Raw genomic sequence first — 14,040 nt, 5'->3', positions numbered from 1 at the left:
CCCTCCCCATGCATTAGCCTCTACCTTTCAACAACAGACAGGGCCTAGAAGCAGCTGCATCTTGGAGCAGGCATCCCATAGCCAGTGTAAGGCCCATCCTTTCATCCCCATCTTTGAAAGTAGTTGCATCCTTTTTGGGGCACTGAGGGCACCTCCACTGCTATCTCAAGTTATCACCTGCTATTAACACCACCTCCTATAGTTGAAGTAGCATCCATCCTGGTACACCAGCAGGGTCCAAACACCAAGGTGAGATACGGATAATCTGCATGGATACTACAAGATTACAAAGGTAGAAACTGTAATACCTCAGATCCACACTGCAGGTAAGGAAATCACAAAGACAACATGAAAAAACAACTGAGGAAAGTGCCCCATACCAGGATACTACAATAACAGAACCCATGGACAGTGAAGTTGATGAAATGTCAGAGAAGGAGTTCAGAATGTTCATAATTAAAAGATATGTGAATTAAAGAATGACCTAAAAGAACAAATACAAGAAAAAATTGATCAGTACAACAAAGAGATAAGAGCACAAATACAGGCAATCATTGATGACACCAATAAACAGATAGGGGAACAAATACAGGAATCCATTGATCATACCAACAAAGAGATAAGGGAGCAAATACAGGTAGCAAAAGATTACTTTAAGAAAGAGATAGAGCTTATAAAAAAAAATCAGAAATCCTTAAAATAAAAGAATCAATAAACCAAATTTAAAAAACTCAATAGAAAGCATAACCAACAGGCTAGACCACTTGGAAGACAGAACGTCAGATAATGAAGACAAATTATACAATCTGGAAAAAAACGTTGATCACACAGTGAAGATGGTAAGGAACCATGAGCAGTACATCCAAGAATTGTAGGAAAGCATCAAAAGACCAAATCTAATAGTTATGGGGATAGAGGAAGGCACAGAGTTTCAAACCAAAGGAATGCACAATCTCTTCAATGAGATGATATCAGAAAATTTCCCAAACATGAAGAATGAATTGGAAAGCCAAATACAAGAAGCTTACAGGACACCAAATGTACAAAATTACAAAAGATTTACACCAAGGCACATTCTAATGAAAATGCCTAGCACACAGAATAAGGATAGAATCTTAAAGGCCATGAGAGAGGAATCCGATCACATACAGGGGGAGATCCATTTGTATCTCAGCAGATTTTTCAACCGAAACCCTCAAAGCCAAGAGATCCTGGAACAGCACATACCAAGCTCTGAAAGAAAATGGATGCCAACCAAGAATCTTATATCCAGCAAAACTTAAGCTTTAGATTTAATGATGAAATAAAAACCTTCCATGATAAGCAAAAGTTAAAAGAATTTACAACTAGAAAACCTGCAATACACAACATCCTTGGTAAAATATTCCATGAAGAGGAAATGAAAAACAATGATGAAAATCAGCAAAGGGAGATATTACATACACTAAGAGAAAAGCTAATCAAAGGAGAAACAAACTCAAGTTAAATAACAAAAATGGCTGGAATACAAATCATGTCTCAATAATAACCCTGTTAACTCATTAATCAAAAGACATTGACTAGGAGATTTGAACAAGAAAAGCAAAAGACCTAACAATAAGCTGCCTTCAAGAGACTCACTCATAGGAAAAGACATCCACAGACTGAAGGTGAAAGGTTAGGAAAAATCACACCACTCCCAAGGATTGTGGAAGCAAGCAGGGGTTTCCATCCTCATATCAAATAAAGTAGACTTCAAGCCAAAGTTGATAAAAGGGGATAAAAAAGATATTTTCATACTGCTTAAGGAAACCATTCATCAACAAGACATAACAATAATAAATATATATTCCCCAAACATCTACATTCATCAAACATCAAACTCTTTTCAAGTTCAAGAGTCAAACAGAATACAACACAATAAGTCTGGGTGACTTTAACACATCTCTTTCACCACTGGATAGATCTTCCAAACAAAAGGTGAACAAAGAAACTATGAAACTCAATAATACAATTAATAACTTAGACTTAACTGATGTATATAGAATATTTCGTCCTTCATCAAGCAAATACACATTCTTCTCAGCAGCATATGGATCCTTCTCTAAAACAGACCATACATTATGCAACAAAGCAACTCTTAGCAAATATAAAAAATAGAGCTACTATCCTGCATTCTATCAATCATAATGGAATGAAATTAGAAATCAATTATAAAATAAAAAATAAAAGCTATTCCAACACATGTAGACTAAATAATATGTGACTGAATGAACAATGGATTGCAATAGACATCAAGGAGGAGATTAAAAAATCCTTAGAAAGAACATATCAAGATCTCTGGGACACTATGAAGGCAGTACTAAGAAGAAAGTTCACTGCATGGAGTTCATTCCTTGAAATAAGAAAAAGTCTACAAATAAATGACTTAATATTGTATCTCAAAGTCCTAGAAAAAAGAACAAATAAACACCAAAAGTAGTACAAGACAGGAAATAATTAAAATCATAGCTGAAATCAATGAAAATGAAACAAACAAAAAACAACTGAAAAAATTGACAAAACAAAAAGTTGTTTCTTTGAAAAAATAAATAAATTTGACAGAACCTTAGTCATGATAACAAAGAGAAGGAGAGAGAAAACTCAAATTACTAACATATATGATAAAAAAGGAAATATTACAATAGACACTACACAAATACAGGAGATAATTAGAAATTATTTTGAAAACTTGTGCTCAAATAAAATAGAAAATATCAAGGCATCAGTGAATTCCCAGAGGCATATGATTTGCACAAATTGAATCAGGATGACATACACAATTTAAACAGATCCATTTCAAGTGATGAAATAGAAGACACCATCACAAGCCTACAAACCAAGAAAATACCAGGACTGGATGGACACACAGCTGAGTTCTACAAGACCTTTAAAGAAGAACTAATACTCTTAGTTCTAATACTCTTAAAGAAGAACTAATACTCTTCAATTTTTTCAGGAAATAGAAAAAAAGGGAGAACTTCTAAACTCATCCAATGAGGCCAATATCACTCTGATTCCAAAATCAGGCAAAGACAAATCAAAGAAAACTTCAGACAAATAACTCTAATGAATACAGATGCAAAAATTATCAATAAAATTCTGGCAAAATAAATACAAAAACATATCAAAAAGATAGTACACCACGATTAAGTGGTATTCATCCCAGAGATGTAAGGTTGGTTCAATATATGGGAATCAATAAATGTAATTCAGTACATGAATAGACCTAAAGATAAGAACCATAAGATCATCTCAACAGATGCAGAAAAAGCATTTAACAAAGTACAGCACCGCTTCATGTTCAAAACACTAGAAAAACTAGGAATAACAGGAACATATCTCAACATAGAAAAAGCTATCTACACTAAGCCCCAGGCCAACATCATTCTCAATAGAGAAAAATCAAAAGTATTCCCTCTAAAAACTGGAACAAGACAGGGATGCCTTCTTCCACCTCTTCTACTTAACAAAGTTCTTGAAACACTAACCAGAGCAATTAGACAGACAAAAGAAATTAAAGGGATATGGATAGGAAAGGAAGAACTCAAACTATCACTATTTGCTGATGACATGATTCTGTACCTAGAAGATCCAAAACATTCCACCAGAAAACTTCTAGAACTAGTAAATGAATTCAGCAAAGTAACAGGATACAAACTGAACACCCATAAATCAAAGGCATTTCTGTATATCAGTGACAAATCCTCTGAAAGGGAAATGAGGAAAACTAGCCCATTTACAATAGCCACAAAAAAAAAATACTTGGGAATCAACAAAAAAGGTAAAAGACCTCTACAACAAAAACTACAGAAATGAAGAAATCAAAGACCTTAGAAGATGGAAAGATCTACCTTGTTCTTAGATAGGCAGAATTAATATTGTCAAAATGACCATACTACCAAAAGCACTATACAGATTTAATGCAATCCCAATTGAAACCCCAACGACATTCCTCATATAAATTGAAAAAAAGTCATGAAATTCGTGTGGAAAAATACTCTTATATTCAGATAGCTAAAGCAATCCTTAGCAAGAAGAGTGAAGCAGGTGGCATCACTATTGCAGACCTTAAACTATACTACAGAGCAATAGTAACAAAAGCAGCATGGTATTGGCACCAAAACAGATGTGTAGACCAATGGTATGGAATAGAGGACACAGAGACAAACCCATATAACTACATTTATCTCTTATTAGACAAAGGCACCAAAAACATATTTCGGGGAAAAAACAACCTCTTTAACAAATGGTGATGTGAAAAATCCATATGCAACAAAATGAAATTAAACCCCTATCTCTCACCATGCACAAAACTCAACTCAAAGTGGATCAAGGACCTAGGAATTAAGCCAGAGACATTGTGTCTATTAGAAGAAAAAGTAGGCCCAAATCTCCATCATGTCAGATTAGACCCCAACTTTCTTATTTCTTAATAAGACTCCTATAGCACAAGAATTAATATCAAGAATGAATAAATGGGATGGATTTGAACTAAAAAGCTTCTTCTCAGCTAAAGAAACAATCAGGGAGGTGAATGGAAAGCCTATAATTTGGGAACAAATTTTTACCACATGCACATCAGATAGAGCACTGACCTCTAGGATATATAAAGAACTCAAAAATCTTAACACACACACACACACACACACACACACACACAAACCAAATAATCCAATCAATAAATGGGCCAAGGAACTGAACAGACACTTCTCAGAAGATGATATATAATCAATCAACAAATATATGAAAAAATGTTCAACATTTCTAGCAATTAGAAAAATGAAAATCAAAACTACTCTAAGATTTCATCTCACTCCACTCAGAATGGCAGCCATTAAGAATACAAACAACAGTAAGTGTTGGCAAGGATGTGGGTGAAAAGGCACACTCATACATTGCTGGTGGGACTGCAAATTGGTGCAGCCAATCTGGAAAGCAGTATGGAGATTCCTTGGAAAACTGGGAATGGAACCACCATTTGACCCAGGTATCCCACTCCTCGGTCTATACTCTAAGAACTTAAAAACAGCATACTACAGGGACACAGATTTACAGGGACACATCAATGTTTATAGCAGCACAACTCACAATAGCCAAACTGTGGAACCAACCTAGATGAATGGATAAAGAAATTGTGGTATATATACACAATGGAATATTATTCAGTATTAAAGGAGTATAAAATCATGGCATTTGCAGGTAAATGGATGGAGTTTGAAAACATAATGCTAAGTGAAGTCAGTCACTCCCAAAAAACCAAATGCCAAATGTTTTCTCTGATTTAAGGTTGCTGATTCATAATGTGGTGGCGGAGGGTGGAGCATGGGGGGATAGATGAACTCTAGATAGGGCAAAGAGGAAACGGGGAGAGAGGGGAAGGGAAGGGGCATGGAGGTAGGAAAGCCGGTAGAATGAGATGGACATCATTACCCGAAGTACCTGTATGAAGATACAAATGTTGTGACTCTACTGTACAACCAGAAATATGAAAAATTGTACTCTACATGTGTAATATGAAAGGTAATACATTCTGATATCATATATAACACACTAAAATGAAAAGAGAGAGACAGATAGAGAGAGAGAGAGAGAGAGAGAGAGATGGAGAGAGAAAACATTTAGACTAGAAAGCTCAAATTTCAAAAACATGAAGTCTTTGCACAGGTTTTTGGTTAGTTTTCCTAAAATAAAAAAGAAGCCCTAGCAAGGCTTTCCTTAAAATGGTAGAAAAAATGACTTAAGTTGTCTAATACACAGAAATGTAGAAGCTTTTGTAGGCCAAAGGAATGAGCATGGGTGAGGAAGGTACATAGTGTCACATGCCTGACTTTGGTGCCAATGTGCCTTATCTGTATTCTAGGGCTTTCAGAATATTCACCAGAATTAGTAACGAGGACGGGTAATCAGCCACTTTCAGCTGCTTTCTACACAGGCAGCCGACCAGACCAAGTAACAGGCATACGATTAGATCATGGTTATATTGTTCGGGTTGATTTCAATTGCCTGAAAAGTGCCAATACCGTCCCCTGCAATGTGTTATTTTAAAGGGTGACCATTTCTATGTGAGCAGTAAAAATGGACCGCAATTCCCTAAGAACACACAGGAAGTATTCCGTTAGGGCCTTTCCCTCACAGCTTGACAATCCTGCCAAGTCCAATCACACTGACAAACAAGCACATTTCCTACCTCCAGAATTTGGGAGAAGTCAAGACAGATTTCCCAAGGGATAACAGCAGAGACACTGACCCAAATGTCACACCCAAGCTTATAAACACCTTGAGAATTCCCATTTCCACAGCCACTTTTACATGCAGGCCTCTCCAAGGTGAAAGAATTCATGGAATTTAAGAAGAGGAAACATTTCTATGGAGAAAGGCTTATGGAAATGCAAGTTTGCAAAACTAGAAGACACCTGAAAAATATTTCATCAGTACATGCTCACATGGAAAGAGGACCTCTCAGGACAGTCATTCTTCAAGTCAAAATCAGAGATATATGAATATAAACAAGGGTTAGAACTACATCAAGTTATACTTGTACTCATGAAATCAGGTTTTAAAAGTGGCAAAAACTGAATAATGTCTGTAATCCAGCAAACAGTAATGGACTCCTGCCAATCTCCTGATTCTGATATTGCTCTAGATACAATGCAACCACAGGGAAAGCTGACTGAAGAATATACAGAACTCTCTGTACTATTTCTGTAATTCATTCTGAGACTATAATTATTAAAAAAAAAATACTTAAAATGCAGGTTAAGAAGCCTCACCCCAGAGATGATTCCATAAGTCTCATGAGGGCCAAAGAGTCTCCAACAGTTCAGCAAAACCCCAGTATATTGTCACAGAAAAAAGTAGGTTCTAAAACTGTGGAAGATTAAGAGTATTTTCAGCATGATGAGGGGGCTTTCTCTCTAATGGTTGACTAATGAAATTACCTGATGCCCACAAAAATTTCACTCATTTACAAGTAAATATTTACAGTTTGGGAAGATGGGCTTTTGGTTTGTTGTAATGCCATTTACTGACTTATTTAATATATCAACATTTTAATCTTGAGGATTTAAAATTACTTCTTTGCATTGAAGTTAGCTCATTATATGGAGGACCAGCTCTCAGGACTTAAAACCTTGAGTTTATGTTTCCTTTAGAGAATATGCCCATTGCAGAATTTTCTAAATTCAGATCATATCAAGATAGTAATCTGTTGTCAATCCATGATCTGTTACTCAGAAACTGTACAAAATAAAGTCTTTCAATTATACACTGAAATAACTATAAGTTCTAGAATAAAAAGTTCCATTATAACTACAAAAAAATTCCATGACAATGAAAGAGATTTGACTTTCTTATTCTCCACAAATATTTATCAAAGTCCTAATGTGTGTATGCCATCCCCAGATTATTAGAAAAGGCTGACATTAAACAATTTTATAGTATTAAATGATAATACATTTTCACAGAAAAGAAGACACTTTTTTAAATGGTTGGGAGTAGAGACTCCTTGTGTTTGTGGTTTAAGCTGTCTGGATGGTAGTCAAGGCCTCTGGGATGAAATGGATGGGTGGGTATTACCCAAGCCAATGTCAGAAGGCAGAGTTTTCCTGGCAGAAACCACAGTGAATTGCGGGTGGAGTTACATCTAGATGGGAAGAAAGGGAAAGGAGTGGTAGCCATGGTATTCTAGGCACATGCAAGGAACCTGAAGCCATAAGGGTGTCATTGCATTTTCAAGGAGGTTTAAGAAGGCTGTTTTGTGGTTGGCCCAGGATGGTTCTCATTCATTAAATCAGTTGACTCACTACAAGAGCAAAGGCCCAATGACCACTCAGGTCACATGCCCTGACGACCACGATGAGGGTTAAGGAAAGAAGGGATCCCTAAGCTAAAGCCAGCTTCAGAAGAAAGTGATAAATTCCATTTTAGACACAATAGGTTTGAAGAAGCAGATGTCCAAGGATCATGGCAATGTGACAGAGAGAACACTGTGACGGTCAGCAGTGACTTCTGCTGAATAGAGACTATCTTCATGGGCAGGATCTTTGGTCACAAAGTGCAGTGGGCACATGCTGCAAACCCAACACCTGCAAAGGCTTAGATCTAATGAGTCTATCAAACTCAGTATGAACAGTACTCTGATAGGTGGCGCCCTCATTGGTAAGCAAAACAGAGGTGGGGTCCACATCCAAAGTGCTTACAGGAGAGGCACATGGAATAAGGAAATGGACTGCTCCAAGTTACAACAGAAGCTATGAGGATAATGGGCAGAAAGAGCCCAGAGAGGTGTGCGACCAGTGAGTACAACAGAAATCAGAACCTACACTGTCTAATGGTATTTAAATCAAGACCTAGGGCACAAGCAGCAGTCAAAAACTCCACATGTGTAGACACACGACATATGAGTTTAGGGACAAGGATTAGGGGACCACCAGGGAAAAGGACAGAATCATCCTGAAGGCACAAAAACACGCAACACAATTGCTGAACTTTAGGACACTGTTGCTCCCCAAAGCACGATATGAGATGTTGAAGGGACAGGTAGTATTTACATCCTACACAGCTTTGTAGGCAATATATAATATTTCTTATTTTATTCTAAGTACAACAGAAAGCCATGTAGGTATTGTCAGTAGAGGAGTATCAATTTAACTTACATTAAAAATAGTGCCAAGCTGTGTGGATTGACCAGGGGGAGGAAGTGAAAAAGGAGAAAGGGAAGCGGGGGAGGGGGGTGTCCCAGGGGAGAAAATGGGGTGACTTGGAACAGGATGCTGTGGGTGGAGGTGAAGGGGCATGGACAAATTTGAGAAATATTTTCTATTCAGAATGAAAGGCTACATGAGATCTGAGTTGTTCCAGGTCTCCAAAATAAGACTATGCGAAGTACTGTAACAGCCCCAAGAATTCTTTATCCTATTAAAATAATATATTGACATCCTCCCTTAAGAGTCATACCATCAAAGCAGGTTTTGAGCTATGGATCCCTTGTCTTAACATCTGAAAGGTAATCAAAGTCAAGCGAATTAGAAAACAAACTAGACGAAATTGTCTCCTGCCTAAGAACATAGAAAATATCCAAGCTGATTTATCAAGACACCTATGAGAGTGCTGCAGAACTGCTGTAACACAGATAATCTATTTCTTCAAATGCCAATATGTCTGCAATAAGGAATATGCATATCTTCTGAATTATCTTTTCCTACTTAATAAAAGAGTCATTTTCCCTCACTCTTTGCAAGGCAGCTTCTTACACAGTAAAGATTCTACAAATATTTACATTCCAAGTAGCAGAGCTGTTTGAAATGCTATAAAGTCCTGCCAGCACTTCTATTACAAACCCTTATTTCTTGTTTATAACATGTACATAAAAAGGAGAAAAATAAAAATGTACTACGGATTGAAATTTGGCATACAAAGTTTTACCAAGCGAGTGCATTACTTATGCAGCAAATTTTCCAAAGAAATGTCCCACTGTGTTTAGGAGATGGGGGAACTGCAAAGTCAAAACTGTTTGCACATTTGATCTATTTCTGAAATCTTTATACAAGCCAGATCTGAATCTGAGAACTGTCACCCCTAAATTTCAAAGAAATTCTATCTTCACTGTCCTATAGTCAAATATCCTCATTACTAACAAATATCTTTGCAAAATATTACTCAATGCACTATTATTAAGCATAAGAAGTAACAGTTCATCAGCACAAAGTGACATATATATATATATATATATATATATATATACATATATATATATATATATATATATACACACACACACATATACATACACACACACACATACATACAAAAAAAATCTTACATGTACTCTTATATGCTTATTCAACATCATGGGCAAGCACCTAGAGAACCTTGTTTTTCAAGAGAAAAAAAAATCACTGGCTAAGATAAGCTGGACTGCTGGTGATGTTCAAATCAGAGATGGCAAGCAAACAAACACAACAGCGATAAATCCTCCTGCCATCTGAACATTCTACACTGCACAGAATTAATATTTTACTGCTAACATACTAAATGGTGAACTGGAAAACATAGAACATTGAACCAGTCATAGATTCTCTATTTTGTAGCATTGCCAAAGTTCAATAATATATAGATCCCTGAAGTCTGAAAGGAGCAATTATATCCATGTACTCTTTCAGCACAAAACATATTAGAAGTTAATGAGAACTTCAAGTTGGACACTTAAATTATGCAGTAAAAACAAAGACAGAAGATGTTCACTGAATGAATGAGAAGGAATTAGGCGCTTATAAAAGAGAAAGATGCGTATTTTGATGGAAGAGCAAAGAGGCTATTAGTTTGTAATAACTAGGCATATATGAAATGTGACAGTGATAAAATTGTACATAAATCAACAACTGAAAGGCTACAGCTTGTTGTCCACAGCTAATCTTTGCTCTAACTGAAATTGCTCAGCGTTTTAGTCCTATTAAATGTGGTGCTGCCATTTTAAGAAACACTTGGGCTACCTGGTTGTGCTGTGAACAATATTCAAAAGTTAGGGTTCTTCTGGAGAACGGAACTTTATGCCTCCATATCTCCTAGCTGACATTAATGATATCCAGAAAATGAGGAGGACATGGGGCTAAATGTCACCATCAGAGGTGGCCACTTCCTGAATCTATTACTCTGCAAATTAATAAGCAGCTAGGTATCTCAGTTATTCCTCCTGTCTAAGGAGTCACTTGCTTACATTCAGCCCTACCATTTGTTCTAATAAAAGAATGCACAGTCTGCTATATTTCCTTGGAGGATACTGATTCCCTTGGGTGTTTTCAAACCACATGTTGGCTCTCAAGCATTCTAAAATTCTGATTCTACACATTATTTGCATCAATCATCTTTTCATTTAGCACCTCTGAGCCCTCTGAGTTGTCTTTTATGAAGCTGTCCCATTGTAATCAGTGGCTTCCACATATTAGGCATCTTACAAATGTTGCACGAATGGATGTGAATACTAACTATCTCCATCTCCAGACAACTTCTTCCCAAGTACCATGGCCCACAAAGGGTTAAGACCACCAACTAAGATGCTAGATTACTGCAGCCAAAGTCGGTTTCCGTTAGTAAACACAGCTAGCAAAGCAAAACTAACACAGTTGACTTCAATATTGAGATATAATAGCTCTTTCAAAGGCAATTACTTCTCCTTTCAATCTCTGGAGGTTCTGACTCATTGTTCTGATTAATTCCAGTTTTTAATCTATTTACAGATCAGGATTCTTTTTCAGTTAGTGTAATATTCATCTCTGTGGGGGTAGACAGAAATCGCAGCAAGTACAGTCTTACTTTTTTTTAAGTTATTCTTGCTTAATCATTTTAAAATTATTTCTGGATTTACATACTCACGGCATGAGATGCGGTTTCTGACCTCCCTCCTGCACATCTCAAATCTCCCAATCTATTGCTTTCTCTAGCTCTGTTTCCCCACATCTTGCCCATTGAGGTTAACAGACCTGCGAACCCTTTCCCAGAGCTCTATCTGTTCCCTTCCCTTTGGTTCTTAAGGGAGGTTTGATATCCTCACCATAGCGGGCACCGTTTGTCATTAAATCTTTCCTCTGAGCGCATCTCCTTGCTGTAAATCAGTAAGGAAATAACAATACAAGAAAGGACATGCGGATTAGCGAGCGGTGCAGAGCTTTGCAGAATCAGAGCCCAGAAGCCTTTCGTGCATTTTCTGCAACCAAAAATTTCCTGATGGTGCTGTGACTAGGGGTGCCTGGTTGGCACTTCCTGGTTTTGTGTTTCTGGTATTTTCTGCTTGGTTAGCTTTGCAGGGCTCCTCAGAGAACATAGAAGCAGCCAAGACCGGGGTCCAAGCTCCAGAAACATGCACTACACCCCATCAGAGAAAATCCGCGAAATAAACACGGTAGGGGATTTCATATAAGACTGTAGATTTGTTACTGGAAAGAAAATGCAACCCGGAAAACTTGACAGTTAACCGAAAAACCCTGCACCCTGGCTCCCTTAGACCTAGGAGTCAAGAGGAGAGTTTTTGTCACATCAGCATCCAGCTCTTGCCCCCTGAACCACGCACCTAGGATTCTTCCTCTGCAGCCCTGGGGTGCACAACTTTTTATTTTTCAACTTTGACTGCAATCCAGGGAAATCCCCTGCAGCTAAGGGCAAGCCAGAGGGACCTACCTCGCATTTCCCCAAACCCCAGGTGGGGAAGCGGAGACTAGCATCCTGAAAACAACCCTCGCCCTAGAGGTGGGGAAAATAATTTCCTCCACAGCAAACTGGCTGGGAGAAGCACCTTTCATTCTGGACACGTCAGGTGCACTTCTCCGCAAACAAACTTTGGGAATGAGGAGCCATAAAGCCAGTGCACAAAGTTTCCCAGGCAGGTGGCTCATCCTGCGCCCGGTTCCACACAAGCAGCTGGACATCCCCGACCTACCTAGTCCCCGCAGCTTGCCAGGCTCCCGCCCCGCCGGCCCGCCAGCCGCCGCCGCCGCCGATCGTCCGGGCCCTGGGGGCCGCCGTGCGCGTCCGCGCGAGCCGCCGCCGCAGCGCCCCCGTCCGTGCTGTTCGCAGCCGAACCCGGCGCCCGCCCGTCCGCCGCTGTCGCCGTCGTCGCGCGCCAGGCTGCTGTGGCTGCTGCCGGCGCCACGAAAGCGCTGCCTGCGCCTCCACCGCTCTGGATCGGCGCGAGCAAGGGAGGGAGGAGAGACGGGTGGGAGAAAGGGGCGGGCAGCGCGGCGGAGCAGCCAACGGGGGCTCCCGCCTCGCTCCCGCCGCGCCCCCAGCGCCTCCAGCCACCCTGCTCTGGGCCGCGTGCACCCACGTGCGTCCAGCCTCCGTAAGGCCCTGGCGGTGGCGCGGGATGGGCGGCGGTCAGCGTGTCACCACTGGGTGGCCTAGTGCCGCACAGCTGGGGTCTGGGGCGCACGGGGTTAAAGACAGCAATTCCACTTCTAAGAAAACCTGCTGCAGCTGCGCTCACACAAGTGCGCAGAAATTTCCAATTTCCTTAGTTAAAGCAGATAATTGTTAAGGATTAGCTATAGACAGGTAGTGGACAGTGCTATAAACGAATTGGTTCCTATGGTCTTCAGAAAAACCGCGCATCTATTATGCCTGATTTGGTGATGAGGAAATTAATTTGCTTAAGGTTTCAGTGACTCAGTTATAAGAATTTCCAAAGTTCCCTATGAAACAGCTCTTACTCTCTTTTCCTAAATACATACAGGTAATGGTCAGTTGGAGATGAACACAGCTTGCAGAAGTCTCAAATATTTGAGTTGAACTGCTGGGCATGGCTCCCCCATACCTGTGCAAACCAAGCATCTTGTATGCAAAAGTTGTAAACAACCTATCTGTCTATCTTTAAAGAACTGGATAATCACAGAGGAATGTAGCACAGCTCCTACAGAGAGGGCGGAGCTAGGACATCTACTGGCATGGACACAAATGACCTTCCAGAGGTATTAAGAGAAAAAAGTTGATATAGCAAAAGTATTATAGTTTTGTGCTTACTCATAACACATGTACTTATGGATGCTTTCATAATTTTTAGAAAGATGTTCCAGAGTCCTGTTAACAATAACCCTTGTGAGTGAGACTTTCCATTTTATAGTTATTTCTTATTAATTTTAAACTGTATCACCAGTTAATTTTCCTTCTTAAAAACCTAGTTGCTAGGATTGGGGTTGTGGCTCAGCGGTAGAGCACTCGCCTCCCACCTGTGAGACCCTGGGTTCTATCCTCAGAACCACATAAAAATAAATAAGTGAAATAAAGGTACTGTTTACAACTACAACTAAAAAATAAAAACAAAAAACCTAGTCGCTAGACTTCCCTGTTTGAGTTTACAGCCTTGTCCCTGCACTCCCCACCCCCAAGTCCTACAGGCAGAACAAAGCTGCATCTCAAGGGCCCCCACCTTGGTGAACCATATCTGAAAGGAGGTTTCCTGGGAAATGGCTGTTTGGATTGCACCTTCTTATTCTTCTCCATTTCCCCAAGAAATAAGTATCTGATCTCCTG

At 39.3% G+C, this 14,040-nt stretch overlaps 1 protein-coding gene across 1 annotated transcript in view; it reads right to left on the bottom strand.

The window, feature by feature from the left end:
• Window positions 1-12,199, bottom strand: part of LOC143389977 (contactin-3) — a 319,072-nt gene extending 306,873 nt beyond the window's left edge. The window contains exon 1 of the mRNA XM_077106266.1: window positions 12,193-12,199. Coding sequence (XP_076962381.1) covers window positions 12,193-12,199 — 7 coding nt within the window. The remainder of the gene's footprint in view (window positions 1-12,192) is intronic.
• Between the last annotated feature and the right edge of the window lie 1,841 nt (window positions 12,200-14,040).

This window comes from Callospermophilus lateralis, chromosome 20 (genome assembly GCF_048772815.1).
Source record: "Callospermophilus lateralis isolate mCalLat2 chromosome 20, mCalLat2.hap1, whole genome shotgun sequence".
Classification (NCBI taxonomy): Eukaryota; Metazoa; Chordata; class Mammalia; order Rodentia; family Sciuridae; genus Callospermophilus; species Callospermophilus lateralis.
This window is presented reverse-complemented; position numbering and strand designations above follow the sequence as displayed.